The sequence below is a fragment of the Pseudorca crassidens genome, chromosome 1 (assembly GCF_039906515.1).
Source record: "Pseudorca crassidens isolate mPseCra1 chromosome 1, mPseCra1.hap1, whole genome shotgun sequence".
NCBI classification, from domain to species: Eukaryota; Metazoa; Chordata; class Mammalia; order Artiodactyla; family Delphinidae; genus Pseudorca; species Pseudorca crassidens.
The window spans coordinates 194,193,394-194,209,876 of NC_090296.1; the positions used below are offsets into that span (position 1 = coordinate 194,193,394).

At 38.1% G+C, this 16,483-nt stretch overlaps 1 protein-coding gene across 1 annotated transcript in view; it reads left to right on the top strand.

The window, feature by feature from the left end:
- Positions 1-16,483, top strand: part of MRC1 (mannose receptor C-type 1) — a 100,002-nt gene that overhangs the window by 27,440 nt on the left and 56,079 nt on the right. The window contains exons 5-9 of the mRNA XM_067704498.1: positions 2,308-2,421; positions 5,589-5,735; positions 10,173-10,358; positions 13,623-13,780; positions 16,163-16,273. Of these exons, the coding sequence (XP_067560599.1) occupies positions 2,308-2,421; positions 5,589-5,735; positions 10,173-10,358; positions 13,623-13,780; positions 16,163-16,273 (716 nt within the window). The remainder of the gene's footprint in view (positions 1-2,307; positions 2,422-5,588; positions 5,736-10,172; positions 10,359-13,622; positions 13,781-16,162; positions 16,274-16,483) is intronic.

Genomic DNA, 16,483 nt, shown 5'->3' on the forward strand with positions numbered 1-16,483 from the left:
AGAGTTTTAATAACTATGTAAAATAATTAATGAACTAAAGGGAAACCATCAATGAGATGAATAACTATAAAATTGGTTTACTGTGAATGAATTTCTATCACTTCATTATCAGTACTTTCTTTGTAATGAATGCAGTCATAGTCGATGATGCTCATTGCAGAGATTTAAGACTAGAGAAATATTAAGATTTTCCCGTTTGATAATGTCATTCCCTTGACATAGCTTGTAATAAGTATTTTATTTTCTGGTAAAATTCCAACTTTGGAGAACCAAATGCTGAGTCTTCACAGGTAGACCAGAGTGAGTTCTGCCATGGACTATTGTTTGGGGAGGGATGACATTTATCAGAAATATCTTTTTAGTTCATGGCTCTTTATTTAAAGGTGCTCTAACATCTAAACTTATCTGGAAAATGTATTATATCAATAATAGTAACTCACAGGCAAATTTAATTTAAGCAAGGGTTGAATTCACTGGAAACACCGAAGTGAACCCTGAGTGCAAGTCCTAATTTACTCATCCTCTGTTTCACTCTCCACAAGTTTCTTAACCTCTCTGTCCTCAGTTTCTTCATCTGTAAAATGAAGGCCCTGGACGAGATACCTCTCAAAGTGTATAAAGTACCTAACGGCAAGAGCTGTACTAACTCAGACTTTTTTTTTCTACAACACTTGATAAAGATAAGTGGATCTGAATTAATTTTCACTGACTTTTTACATGCTAGTAGTTAATTTCATCCCATTTTTATTACTTTAAAGAAATTACGCAATAGGATTTACTTTTCAGTAAATAGCTCCAGTATTGGATTCAGTTCAGTTCATTAAGCATCAACCTACCTAATCAATATCAACCTAGTCAGTATCCTCAAGCGGGTTCTCCCTTTGTCAGTGCCTTTCTGCCAGGTGCTGAATAAACTGACAGCATTCCGGTCACATTTCTCCAAGAACGTGATCTCTGCTTTTATGGCATTGGGGAGCAAAAAATGTGAGATAGGATTCTGGGGCATCGAGTCACTGTAATCCCCTTTCATTTGAATTTGTGACATGAATGTGCGTATATATCAGCTAATGAAAATTGGGGAAAATTTCGGTGAATTTGGATAGCTTAGTTGGTTGCATCAGAGCTAAAGGGTCTGGGATTTGATGTCATAAGAACCCAGATTTAGGGACTTCCCTGGCGGTCCAGTGGTTAAGAGTCTGTGCTTCCAATGCAGGGGCGTGGATTTGGTCCCTGGTCGGGGAATTAAATCCCAAAAAGAACCTAGGTTTAAATTTCAACTCTGCACACGTCATCTCAACTATTTGGGTGTCAAATTCCTAATCTGTACAATGGAGATGGCAGTACCTAATTAGAGTTTGTGAGGATTGAAAACGAGCGAAAACAGTGCCCTGAATATAGTAAGTGGTTATTCTCACCATTGAAAAATTTGACTGGGGAATATATACTCTAGAGAACAGTAGATATAAAGTGGTCCATTTATGATTACCCTTTATGTTTATAGACACTTCAGGTTGGTATTTTATTTAAGACAGACGATAGTTTTCCTTTCCATTAATTCTTTTAAATCAACTAAAAAGAATATAGAGAGAACAGCAAATCCATGGTTTTTAAAAAGTTACAGGTAATAACACATTAGAGTTGTTTAACCTGGGCGGACTGAGGTCCATGTTGCTTCTGTTTTGTTTTTTATTGCATCTCGGGCCTAGCACAGACTTTGAAACATTGTAATTATGATTTATTAGCTGCCTAAGTGTTATTCGTAGTAACACAAGCACTTAGTGTTTAGTTTTTAATCATCATCTTAATGAGGAAAAAAATGGATGTTTTAAAATGTCATCGAGTAAAATTCTGAGCGTAAGTTCTAAAATATGAGGTCGGGCAATAACTTATGAGAGTGAAATAGATTGAAGTGTGTATTAAACTTTTTCATGATAGAAAACGGTGACTTTGGTACAAAAGAAATCTTAGTTTTACTCTAAAATGAAGTAAACATGTTTTTGTTTGACGATAGTCAAAGAGAGTCTTCTCCAAATTAGAAGCACATTCACACGATCCTTAGCAAGGATCCTTAGCCGCTTAGCGAGACCGTTGCTGGCTTATCTGTGTTCTCACCTCTGTTTCTTTACGTGCCCGTGGAGGTAATGGTTGTACTTGCTTCCCGCTGAGGAGAGGATCAAAGGAGACATGCTCGGCACGATCTTCGTTACTTCTCTCTAGTACATTTTGATTCAAGTACCTAATTCTGAGTTTGATTTCACCATCTTTTCTGAATGTCAGTTTTGTTTTTGTTTTGCTTTTGTCCTAAAGGGTTAACCAGTTCCTTGACTTCCGGACTCTGGATTGGACTGAACAGTCTGAGTTTCAACAGTGGATGGCAGTGGAGTGGGGGCAGTCCGTTCCGATACTTGAACTGGTTACCAGGTAGGGTTAAGCTCGTCTGATTAACTTGGTGGCGTTAAGCTGGTTGGATTCATCTGCGTTTAATTTAGCTAGGTACCACGGAGACCTTCATCAGCTCACGTGTAGATATCAAAGAGAAGAACTGGGAGATTTCATCAAGTACAGTTTATTTCTCACCTTGCTTTGAAACCTGCCAACTAGATTTGAATACTCTAACACCATTAGGTTATTCCAGCTTTCTGGGATAAGGACTTGTCTGGAAGGATAATCACACAGGTCAATAGAGGACTTTGTTAAAGTATATATTCGCAGAGCACCCTTGATTTGCTAGGTATTATATTCAAAAATTTGATTTTATATTTATGATATATATATAATATATAATGCTACATAGTATATTCAAAGATTTTGTACATATTTATTTCTATCTGCACACACACTATGAATTTAAGAAATTTAAATTGTTTTAGGCTGGAGAATTTCTCATTATCTTGAGCCATGAGATATTTGCAGTATTTCTGTCATCGTTGTAATGATCTGAAGGTCTACGTTGATGCCATTTTCTCCTATTTTTAATCGACTAGAGTTGGATTAAAAATAATACCAGCCACAGATTGTAATATTCCATACTAGCATAATCATTCATGAGCAGTTTTGTTGACAGTTTGTAGTTTAGTTGTAGAAAAACACAGGGGATGATCAAGCCTTCCACGGCTTTCCCATTTTTTGGAGGACAGAAAATACTCTGAGCTAATTATTTCTGTACTGTTGTAACATAGAGGTAACAGAACATAAAAGGAGACTAGATGATAAAGATGTTTTACATATACAGAAATTATCCTGAGAAAACAAAAGGACCAATGATGATAAAACGTCTTCATCTTATTCACCAATACCAACCATTGTTAGTGGCTGCTTAAGGCCCTCTACTGAGTATGATTCTCCACTCCCAACCCAGGCCCCATCCTGTACTAATCTTGATTTATTAGGAAAGTGTGCAGGTAAGGATTAGTGATGTCTGCCATAGGTGTGAGAAAGGACGGGTCACATTTTCATTTACCAGTTCTGCTATGGAAAATACTAGTGTGGTGTTTCTTCATATGGTCAAACTTCTTTTTTTAAAGCCATCGAATGGTTTTTGCATTTGGCTTAGAAAATTAAACTCTCCACATTTTCCATGTTACCGACTTATGGTATTAAAAAGAAAAACTTTGAAATAAAGAGATAATATTCGGAATATGCTAAAACATGAGAGGGAATTTTTAGAGCCCATACGTCGGTTTAAACTGATTAGATTTTACTATGAAATTTGACTTTAAATGTCCTCCTTCAAGGCATGATGTTTGCAGGGCTGTCACTAAGCCTCAGCTCTGCTTTCCTCTGGAATATGGGAAGTAAACACTGCTGCAAGGGAATATAAGAGGTGCTATTTATGAGTGAGAATTGCATATGTCAGCTTACTGACTCAGTCACACTATTGGAGAATGCCGGTTGGCTCAGTCAGATCATTAGACAATAAGAATCGCTTGTTGGGGGATTAGAGTTTATTCTTTGCTGCTTAATTATTGTAGGCAGATCATTTTATTTATTACTCAGTTTTAAGTGATGATTATTGTAATATTTAACCACTTGCATTCTGAGAGTTCAGTGAGAAAATTGAGGGGTCTAGATTCTGGGAAAGTGAGGAATAAAATTGGAATATTAATGAGAAAGGAAAATGTCCTTCCTTATTAAACCAATTAAACCAATTCCTGAGAAGTAGGCGCAAAATTAAACCACCTTCTGAAATAATAGGAGAGTTTCTTCAAATGAAAATTAGAAACCTTGTGGAACATTAGAAGTTGTTATTGTATAAGTTGTTCAATCAGCCTTCAACTGAGTACTTGACAAGTAAAGCGCCTATTAAAATACATCTACATTTGAAGTGAGGATAGTTCACACAAAAGGTATAGACGTGTGAATTCAAATATATAACTCTAGTAACCATTGAAAGACAAAGAGCTGATTTGTTAAAGCAGGTCTTGTGTTCTATTGATAAATAACTGCATTACTATGATTTACCAGCTCATATATTAAATAATAACCGTTAGCTGTAAAATACATTATTGTTTCCGAAAGTTTCTTTCTAGTACTGGTACCTGATCTGTTAGTTCAGTTATACTGGAATTCTGGTCATACTATCAACACATTTAAAAAACATCTTTATCCTTAGCACTTACAATTTTTTCTTTGTGTGCTGTTCAAGCAACTTCCAAAAATTTTTGACAAAGGCTTTATGGAACAGATGATGTGATTCCCATCTTTCGGGAAGGGAAAGTGTGGTCCAGGTCCAGGTCGTAAAGATGTCAGAGGTCACAAAGAAGAATCATTGACAAAATGTGACTCATCACCCTGTCTTCTCTTGTGAGATGGAGCAAGGTTTTAGAGCACTGGTTTCAAAATCATTTATTAAAGTGGTGGAAAAGCATGAGAAATGTGGGCATCTATGCATGTATCGATTGCATTAAGAAGGTTGACCTGACCTCGTTCTTTAATCCGTTTCCAGTAAGCAGTGAGATGAGAGGTTAGCTGCTAGAAGTATTCTTCAGTAGGCTGAGCTGAAAATCTTGAGAGAGAGTCTGAGCTCTGGGAGTACTTTATCAGCATTTACTGTGGCGCATTGCTGCTTCTAGCATCTCTTTGCTTCTCTTTCTCCTCGCGTTGCCTTCTTTCCTGCCTCTTCTTTCTAACTGGAGGAGGTTTTCCCATGTCCGGAAATTCTCTGGCTGGTCCACCGTTAGCTTGACTTAGGTTTCTGGGGAGGTATCGACAATGTTGAATATAGCTGATTTGGAACATCGTGTATTCTTTTGTTATTTACCCCCCATCATACGTAAAATCACCCAGTGTGAAGATTGTTCAGGGTTTAAGGTTTAGCTTTATTGTTTGATATTGTGGGGAAAAATGTATTTCAAAGAAGTAAACTTATATAATCAACATTTCAGGTATTGGAATGATCCAACCATGAGAAAACAAATAGACACCCAACATGTCTTTTGCTCTGCAGGCACTAAATATTTCTTTGTGAAGGTGTAGCAGAAAGGGTGGGGATCCATTAAATGCCAGGGATAAACGCACGAGGCTCTGGGGGGTCTATTTACTTGCAATTCCTATAATAGTCCCACTTTTATTTTTTCTTTTCCCCAAAGGAAGTCCATCAGCAGAACCAGGAAAAAGCTGTGTGTCACTAAATCCCGGGAAAAGTGCTAAATGGGAAAATCTGCAATGTGTTCAGAAGCTAGGCTATATTTGTAAAAAGGGCAACACAACTTTGAATTCTTTTGTTATCCCCTCAGGTAAGTGATCTATTTGATCTGAAGTGTATAAAATATTACAATTTAAAGATCAAATTACAGTCTAGTCCTAACTGTAGGCAGTGACAGGTTTTGTTGATCATTTATGGTATCAACTTAATGATATTCCTACAGAATGTCTTTTTGGTGGTTGCTAACCTTTCCTGAGTGTGCTGGAGTGTTTGGGCATGAGCAAAGCCTTTGACACAGCATTAATAAAAATTTTATCTTCACAGCCGCCCTGTGAGGTAGGTGTTATTATTCACACATTTTAGATGAGGAAAAAGATATTCAGAGGATATAAAAAACTCGCACATGTGACAAAACTGGAATCCAAGCTAGGAAATCAGTATCTGGAAGGAATGTTTTTATTATGTCCTCACTATTTAATGGCGTATCTGGGCACCAGTGTTATTTAGTTTAACATATACACTGAAGTCTTCACCAAAATGGAATAAAACATCCCAGAAGTAGTCACTGAATTTTATATATAGGCTAGACCAGCGGGAAAAACTGCAATTATGCTCTCTATCATAATTTTATAGAAGAATTAAGCTACTAAGCCCAGAATGCATTTTTTTCTTCAAATTGACAAAAAGCAAACTAACTATTGATACATTTTTTTCACCATCACCTGTTTTTGGAGAGACACCTAATACTTCATGGTCATTTACGTATGTATATATATATTCTTCTTGGGAAATCTGACAGCGTGGCATTCTTCACTTTTTTTGCTCCTTGACTTTTAAAAGCAATTTCATTTATTTTAAAATATGATCGACATGGCTAGAAAGTCTGTGGTACAACATGATAAATAATAATAATTTCTTCCAGTTCTTACTTCAGATTTGCAGTTCCTCTCTGAATAACTGTGTCTGGGTGTATATCCTTACCTAGTTATTCTATGAATATGTGAATAAATATGTTTGTAATTCTTTTTGTCTGTTTTATACAAATGGCAGCATATGATACACTTTGCTCTACTTTTTTCACTTAACAATTTGGGGCATCATTCCCTACAGTACATAGGTAGCTTCTGTGCTCATTTTTATGGCTGTACGTTAGCCATTGCAGGGAGAGACCATATTTTTTTTTAACCAGTCCCCTATTAATGGAACTTTGGTTTACTTCCAATTTTTTATTATTACAAACAATCCCGCAGTGAGTAACTTTATACATGTGTCATTTGATGTGTGTGATTATTCCTAGAAGTGGAATTGCCAGATCAAAGAGTGGGTGTGTTTGCCATTTTGATGGATACAAATATGGCGGAGCTCCCCAATGGATATAGATGAGGGTCCCATTATTGGGTTTGATTATACTTTACAGGGTCACCCTTATGGCTGTGGGCACGCCTCAGGGAGACCTCAGTCATTTTTGTATTTCGTCTCCTCTATTCCTCCCATATGAGAAGGGGTACTGATATAATCCTTCCCTCTTGGAAGAGCTCATATAATTCTCCTTCAGAAGGTTTGGAATTACCACTTAGGGGGTGAGGAGAATGGTGGTTTTATCATATCTGAGGTAAGGAGGTAGAATTCTGTAACTTGGCCTTGTTCCTTAACACCCCAGTTTTAGTTTCCTATCTATTAAGTGGAAATACTAACACTTGTTCTTCCTGTGAATGTTTGTTCATATTGTCAAGCACTCAGTCCATTATTCTTATTTCTGTGCTATGCCTGTTCCTGGAACCAAACTTGGGTCTGCTGGTCTGCATGCAGTAAAGCCAGATCTACTGACACCGGGTTGTGGTGAAGGAAATTGCAGGGTTTATTGCAGGTGCCAAGCCAGGAGTCCAGGGCAGCTAGTACTCAAAACACTGAACTCCCCTATGGGTTTCAGGAAAGCATTTGTAAAGTCCAGGCGAGGGAGGTGGGTTGCAGGGTATGTGATCAGCTTGTGCAAAATTCTGTGATTGGTTGATGGTGAGGGAACATGGCAGTGTCCCAGGGGTTGATGTTATCAATCCTTAGGTGCCAACACGCTCCTGATCATCAAGTAGTTAATTTCTTCCATTTGGTGGTGGTTTTAGCATCTGTAAAACAACTCAGGAAATGTCCATGAGATACTATTATCTGGGTCCTTCAGAGGGGAGCTACAGCAGAGGATATGGGGGAGGGGGTCTGTCTCAGGAAGGCCCCCTAGGGTCCTGCTCGGTTACATGCCTTACTTGCTTCACTTGCTAACTTTCACTTCCCATTAGTTTTTGAATTTCTCTATACTTCCTGGATTAATCATTCTATCTTATCTGTAAACTCAAATAAACCAGAGCTTGGAAAAGCATATCAGAGTTAGGATTATGCAGCATACATTATTGGTGACTTTCTTCGGCAAGGGTTCCACCTCGTCCCCTGTTTGTCTTTGCAATGCCACCCTGTTCGTCCATGACCCCTAGGTTGCTAGAGCTGCACTGTCCAGTTCAGTAGCCACTAACCACATGTGACCACTGAGCACATGAAATGCGGCTAGTTCCAACAGAGATTTGCTGTGAGTGTAAACTACACGCTGGACTCACAAGACACAGCATGAAAAACAGAAGTGAACGATCTCATTATTTTTTAATTGATTACATATTGATATGATAATATTTTGGGTATATTGGGTTAAATATGATGTATTATTATAATGGAAGTTACCTGTCTCTCTTGAGACTTGTACTTAACATGGCAACTGGCAAATGTATAATAATTCCATACGTGGCTTCCGTTTGTGGATTATGTTATATTTCAGTCAGACAGTGTTGCTGTACAGGAATAAGCCATTTTTTGTGGCTGCCCCAGGGGACGCCTCTACATCGGTTGTTTTCATGTTTTGAAATATTTTTAAAGTGCATCTGTTTAGTTTCTGAAGCCCTCAGCATGTGCTGGCATCATTTTCAACTTCTTGAGCAGCAAAATTAAAATATCCCACAAGAGGGCTCCAGAGTGATACTAACTTTTTTTTTTTTTTTTTTTTTGGTCACCACTGGAACTGTATAGAAGGAATAGATTTTCTAAAAATATGCATTTTTCTGTTATAATAATACAGTGTTTGGATCTCAGGACTGCCTATTTACTTGAATGACCGTACACAGAATTTTGAGCTTATACAAAGGTGATGCAGACATTCCCAGATTTTGAGAGACTATGGAACTGATACATGAAACGGATAACAAAGGTGCCCTGTACTGAACCTTTACTAAGGCAGCACATTTGAGAACATTTAGTATCAAACTTAAATATAGAAGTTGACATTCATTTGGCAATATAGTCCCTCTTTACTCAAGATATATTGCTCAATTGCTGTTTGAAATAGTATCCACAAAATGGTCATAATAAGCTGTTGTCTAGTAAATATAACTTCAATTCTTTTTCTTGACCAACAATTCATGACACTTACTCTGTGCCAGGCCCTGTGCCATTTCAGGGCCTATATGAGGATGAATGAAGCGAATCTCTTGCCTTCGAACATTGTTACTGTCACTTTCCCTAGCTCATTACTGTCATGTTTGTAATGTATAATCAAGGTCATGAAATTTGACCCTGACTACTAGTAGCAATAATTAGGACCTTGGTCACTGTTACTGGTTTGATTAAACATTGTTGTCATATTTGTAATTTATAGTCATATTATCTCAAGTGCAGAGCACAGTGAGGATGGGTAGTTTAATATTAGTACTAGTATTCATATGATTTACAATATTTTACATACCTGGATAGTTTGGTTCATGCGATGTGACTGACCCAACATCACACAGCTTGTGGCAGATTCAGATTTTGCCTGAAAGACTTTGGAATCGAAGTCCCTGTGATTTCTGCAGTTATGTGCCATCTTTTGGGAGCAAGTGCACGGCAGTGGGTTAGTTCAAAGGCACAGGTGGCCGGCTCACACTGCCATGGTTTCAGAAGCTCCTTGGTGCCCCCCCCGCCCCCCACCCATTCTAGGCCCTGTGTCAGCACGTCTTTCTCCTGCCTGCCTTGTGAGTCGTGCCCATCCTCTGAGGAATGGGTGGCTTCCTAATGCCCGTAGAATAGAGGTAACTTGAAATCTTCTGAGGAATGAATACATTATATGACAAAACTCTTGTGCTTCCAGTATTTATAGAACATGCTTAGGACAGGTCTGCCGATGATAAAATGCAAATGAAATGAGACAATCTATTGTATCTTACTGTGGCCTTGTTGTAGGTACAGTTGAAAATAAGAACAGATTTCTCATTTGGCTTTATTTTAAAATGAAAGATGACTTCCATATCATCTTTAGTCTAAAAGCAAACACAATCTCGTCTATCTTTTGTGAATATCTGTGCCAAAAAATAAATATTAGCTATATTTGCCTATGACTATGAACTGTTTCCTGTAGAGAATGATAGAAAATATCGTTAAATTAAAAACTTTTTAAAACAATAAAAAAAAAGCTCCTTTTAAATGTTTTCCAAACTCTTTTTTTTTTTTTTTCTAGAAAGTGATGTGCCTACCAACTGTCCAAGTCAGTGGTGGCCGTATGCAGGTCACTGTTACAAGATTTACAGAGAAGAGAAGAAACTCCAAAGAGATGCATTGATTGCATGTAGGAAGGAAGGTGGTGACCTAGCAAGTATACACAGCATCGAGGAATTTGACTTCATTATCTCCCAGCTGGGCTATGGTAGGAACTTCGTCTGTAATACACTTGATTCTCATCTTCCTGACTTACCACCCATCTTCGGAAAATTTAATCATAAATGTTAAATCTAATAAATTCAAGTTAACAATTCAATGAACCATTTAGTAACAAATATCGATCATGCCTCAAATATTAAAATTATATAGTAATTTAAAGAATTTTTACCACTAAGAGAACATTTGAGTTTTTTTTAATATGGAATCAACGTATGCATAGTTTTAAAAATACTGTGTTTCAAAAAAAAATACTGTGTTTCTATATATAATCTGGATTCAGAGCAGTCTACCTTAAATTTGTGAACAATATTTCACTAGTTGGAATTAGTTGTGTGTACGGAAGTATTTTCTCTTTTAAGGCCCATGTTTTGTCTCACAGGAAAGGTCTCTAAATGAACCATCTCATCCTCTGAATTTTATTTTCTTTATTAATCTAGCTAAGGCTGCTAGAATGACGAGCAGGGAAAGAAAGAATTTATTTGATTGGAGTGGTTAGATGGTGGCCTAAACCTTTCCAAGAAATTTGCATCTCCATTTTAGGACTCGAAGAGACGAAGAGAACATGTAGTAACTCAATATTGTACAGTTTTAAAAGATTGGCCCTATCAAAAACATTGCAAGAGTGAGTGAAGCGAGTTGGGAGTATGCTTATCCTGAAGAGGAGGAGGCCAAGGAAGGAAGTAATGATGACGGGCACTCAGCCATACTTGCTGATTCAACGATGATGGTTTTCTGCTTCCACTTATGCTACTGCAGAATAGCTGGACCTTTTCGTTTCCAGAGAGCAAAACAAGAGGAAATGGATGGTGGCGATGGTGGGGACTGCTTCCTGACACTTACTGCCTGAAAATGGATAGGAGTGGGGGTAGGGGAGAAGAAAAAAAACAGTGAACAAATAGATGAGAAGAATAACGTAGTCTCAGAAAAAGATATAGAACATCCCCAGCACTGCTGCTGTCGGTGCCAGTGCTGAACGGAGTCCTTTCTCCTTTGCGCGCCTCACTGAGTTCGGTAGGGTGACGATGGTATTCTGCTACAGCCCATAAATAATTTCTCGATTATTCTACATTTACCTGTCCTGGAGCATCTGGACTACACGATACTAATGTAATCAAAACCAGTGTATCTGAATAATATCGTGACAGAGATGGCATGATACTTATAGTAGGGAATAAGGTTTGCAAGTGAATCGGTGGGAAACACATTAGTTAAGAGGCTGTAGGGCTAACGTGCAAATTTTGCTCTACTTTATATAATATGGTCTAGTAATAGGAGAACCTTATATACTTATTGCTGTAGTTATTTTAGGAGTTTGGATGACGAAGGTTGCTTTTAAACTCAGCTGGAGAATTAGTAAACTTTCACTATGGAAACCTTCTCTTTTTTATTATTGATAAAGATTTATTTATTTAAAACAATACAAATCATATTGATAAAGGTAAAGGAAAGTTATAAAATTAAAATGATTGTTTCTAAGTCAGAAGCCTAGAAAACCTTTTTGTAGCTAGTTGAGTTGATATCTTTCATGTTAATCATGGAAATACAGGGGATACATTGGCACCTACGCATATAAGTTATGACTCCATCAACAAAGACAGCTTCCCTAACAGGTTGATAAGTCCATCTAACAACTTTATGCTCGCATCTTATATATTTTTGTAGGATCAAGCTTGTGCGTACAGAAGCTACAGGGGGAGAACAGTTTAGTGAGAAAAATGTTTATCAGAAACTCTTAATACTTTATTATAATCTTGGGACTTGGGAGTTTAGGTTTTCACTGGTCTTGAACCTAAAAACCTTGAGGGGTACATGAAGTCATTTTGGAGCCTATATTTTCTGCCCAAAGAACATGATCTGCCAGATTAAGTGAAAGGAAAAGGGATCATCCTGGCAATGCCATTCATGTTTCATGGTGCTGGAAACATCTGCTGGGACTGGCACCAGGCCAGTCAGGGACTTCTCCAAAAGCAAAGTTGAGTGACACTTTTAGGAGGAAGAGACTAAACCATTTAGGGAAATTCCTATACAATGTGGCATATTTCTCATTTTCTACTACAACATCATCTTTACAAACTTCTGGCAAGTAATTTTATTTAACTGTTTAAAGAACATATGAAACTTAAATAGATATTGAATTGTGTATTCCTTCAGTTTTTAAAATATGGAAATGTGTGTGATTTTAGTCACGAGACCTCAGGCCTTCTATTTGGTCCCGTTTTTACTTACGATATTTAGAATTCTTAGAATTAAAACTACTGATAAAATCAATAATGCTCTTCATAGAATTTTCAAAACAGAATGATCCTCTTTTATATCTATACCTGGTGTTTTTATTTTAACTTCTGTTTGTTATTTGGGTTTTTCTGGTGTTTCTAGTGACAATGGTGGCAGGTTCATTCATATACATAGACTAATAAATAAGTGCTAAATGCCAGAAGACAGCCCAACCCTTCATTTATATATCTTCTCACTGTATGGATCATTTTCACTCCTATTACAGTGATTAAACTTTAACAGAAACCCCTAGAATGTTCTTGATAACATCGTCAGTAAAATAGGAGTGGTTTTTAGTTTTTATTATTTTAAAACATTCAATAAGATTTAATAGTAGTCAAATAGATTTATGTATAAAGAAGCTGCTGTATTTCCAGCACCATGAGTGTGGTTGGTAAATGATTTATAACAAAAAAGCAGCTTCACAAGATAGAGGATCATGATAGACCCACTTCAGTTTCTGTTTAACAACTCCCAGGAGATAGAATTTGCAGTAGCACAACAAAAGAATACAGTCATATCCACAATGTGAAGAATACATTACACATTTTAAACTAAAATTGACAACATAGGGGCTTCCCTGGTGGCGCAGTGGTTGGGAGTCCGCCTGCTGATGCAGCGGACACGGGTTCGTGCCCCGGTCCGGGAGGATCCCGCGTGCTGTGGAGCGGCTGGGCCTGTGAGCCATGGCCGCTGGGCCTGCGCGTCCGGAGCCTGTGCTCCGCAACGGGAGAGGCCACAACAGTGAGAGGCCCGCGTACCACCAAAAAAAAAAAAAAATCGACAACATAAAATGTAGTTGACATCTCAGTCTACAGAGGTAGATCCGTTTGAAGCTCAAGAGGATGGTCTTTCATGGTAGTGATAATATCAAGGGAGTTGTTGATAAGGAACGGGTCTTCTTTTCCTGATAACCTTCTGATGTTTAGAAAGAAAACTTTGGGTAAATGACTTCTGTGTTTTTCTTCCTGTTTAGAGCCAAGTGATGAGTTATGGATTGGCTTAAATGACATCAAGATTCAAATGTACTTTGAATGGAGTGATGGATCCCCTGTAACATTTACCAAATGGCTTCGTGGAGAACCAAGTCATGAAAACAATAGGCAGGAAGACTGTGCGGTGATGAAAGGCAAAGTAAGGCAACTTTAGTTACTGATATCTAGCGAAAGCCACAAGGAAATTTTCCTTCTGCCCCACTTACTACGTACGATTGTTTCCATTGTTGCTATTCTACTGAATTGACATAGATCAAGGTTGAACGAGAATTCGGATTCAGTTTTTTGAGTCTCTCAATTGTCTGGCACACCCAAGTTCTCAAGAGGACTAGAAAAGCAACAGACAGAAACTTTCATTTCAAAGATGAAATTAACCAGTAACGAACGCCCATGTCATTCCTATGCTTGGTTCTAAGTTCGTTTTTTTTTAAATTTTTATTGGAGTATAGTTGATTTTCAGTGTTGTGTTAGTGTCTACTGTACAGCAAAGTGATGCATACACACATATCCGCTCTTTTTTAGATTCTATTCCCATATAGGTCATTGCAGAGTACTGAGTAGAGTTCTCTATGCTATACAGCAGGTCCTTATTAGTCATCTATTTTATATATAGTAGTGTGTATATGTCAATCCCAATCTCCCAATTTATCTCTTCCCCCTTTTCCCCCCTTTTCCCCTGATAACCATACGTTTTCTACATCTGTGACTCTGCTTCTGTTTTGTAAATAAGTTTATTTGTACACGTTTGTTAGATTCCACGTATAAGTGATACATATCTGTCTTTCTGTGTCTGACTTACTTCACTCAGTATGACAATCTCTAGGTCCATCCATGTTGCTGCAATTGGCATTATTTTGTTCTTTTTCATGGCTAATATTCTGTTGTATATATGTGCCACATCTTCTTTATCCATTCCTCTGTTGATGGACATTTAGGTTGGTTCCATGTCCTGGCCATTGTAAATAGTGCTGCAATGAACATTGGGGTGCATATATCAAATTATAGTTTTCTCTGGGTATATGCCTAGGAGTGGGATTGCTGGGTCATAGGGTAGTTTTATTTTTGTTTTTTGGAGGAACCTCCATACTGTTCTCCATAGTGGCTGCGCCAGTTTACATTCCCACCGATGGTGTAGGAGGGCTCCCTGTTCTCCACAGGTGGTGGCACATGTTTTTATATGGCTTGATTAATCAATTCAGAGCTTTGGTCCTACTTTTAGCTGGTTGCCCTGAATGGATGGAGACCTAGCTATATCTCCTCTGGGTCCAACAGCCTAGAGTCTGTGCTTGGAGAGCTACAGATTTTTTTTTAGGTTACAAAGAGATGCCAAATATGAAAAAATGGCTTCCGTGTCTTAAATATCCCTTTAGCGACTGAAGTATATCATCAAGTGATCTTTTGTTAATAGAGAATGAAGCTGGTGGTTAAGTATATCATCAAGTGATCTTTTGTTAATAGAGAATGAAGATGGTGGTTCAGGGGCTTGGTTTTGATGTATGGCTTATTTCCTCACTTGTAAAATAATAATAATAATCATACCCAGTTCATATGGTGGGTATAAGGATTAAATGGGTTAAGGTGTATAACGTGCACAGTGCCTGGCCCAAACTTCCTGCTCAGTAAGTATTAGCTACTGTTTTTATCATTGTGGTTGTTATTATGGTGATAAGTTGAAAGCTTAAGAAAAGAGTATGTGTTAATTATTGAAAGAACAGGCAGAAGTGTGTCCTGGGAAGGGGAAACCAGAGAGCATCCTACTTGTAGGGAACTCAAAAGACAGTGTGGCTGAAAGCATGGAGTGAGAGGTAGAGGGGTGTGTAGGGAAAATACTGGCCATGAGAAAACATGCATTAGCCTGGGAGTAGCCAAACCTAATCTGCAATTTGCAAATATTACACTGGCTGAAGAGTTGAGTACCAGGTTGTAGTGGGTACGGAAAACATTTTTCAAGGTGTTTAGCAGTTAAGGGAAGGAGAAGAGAAGTCTTTTAACATGAAATCTCTAAGGAAGGCAGAAAGGGTGGAATTTGAAATAGAGTGAAATATGGTACCTGAGCTCAGGAGGGACCCTCATCAATAGAAATGGGAAGAATGGAGGGAAGAAAACTGGTTTCAGGTGTGTTTTCAGGTTGGGCCTTCTTTCTGGGTGGCTTTAAACGTACTCAGTTAACTTGAAAACAGCTGCCCATAGGGATGGAAGAGGAGGTAAACCTTCTGTTGGGACCATCTCTTAAGGGCTTATGAGCATTTTTCGTTTCTCTCTAGATCCCCCTCCAGAGTGGCTTGACTGCGAAGATATAAAAAACATACTGGGGCTACAATCTCTTTATATCTTTGTAGCCAAAGTCAAATTTGCAGTTTCCTGGTAAAATGTCCATTTACCTTTCGTTTTCATAGATGCCTTTTTCTCTTAATAACCTCGAACCTTTATTTCCCTTTTCAGAGGTGCAGTTATGAGGAAATAGCACCAAACAACTGATGATCATTGAGTTTTTGTTTTTGTTTTCCTTTGCTTTCTGCAGGATGGGTACTGGGCGGATCGGGCCTGTGAACAGTCTCTTGGCTACATCTGTAAGATGAAATCACAAGCCCAAACTCCAGGAATAGTGGAAGTGGAAACAGGCTGCCGGAGAGTGAGTACAGAAAGCACGCAGTGGTTTCAGATCAGCAGATATGATGTGATAGCTTTATTTTTGTCTGTGAAGGTACTTAATAATAGGGGCCAACTGCTTCACCTTACAGGTAGTGGTAGTCTATGACGCGATGGGTCATCAAGGACATTTCCAGTGGATAACCTTAATTTGCAGATAGCAAACAATCCTTAGTCATTTTTTCCATTTATA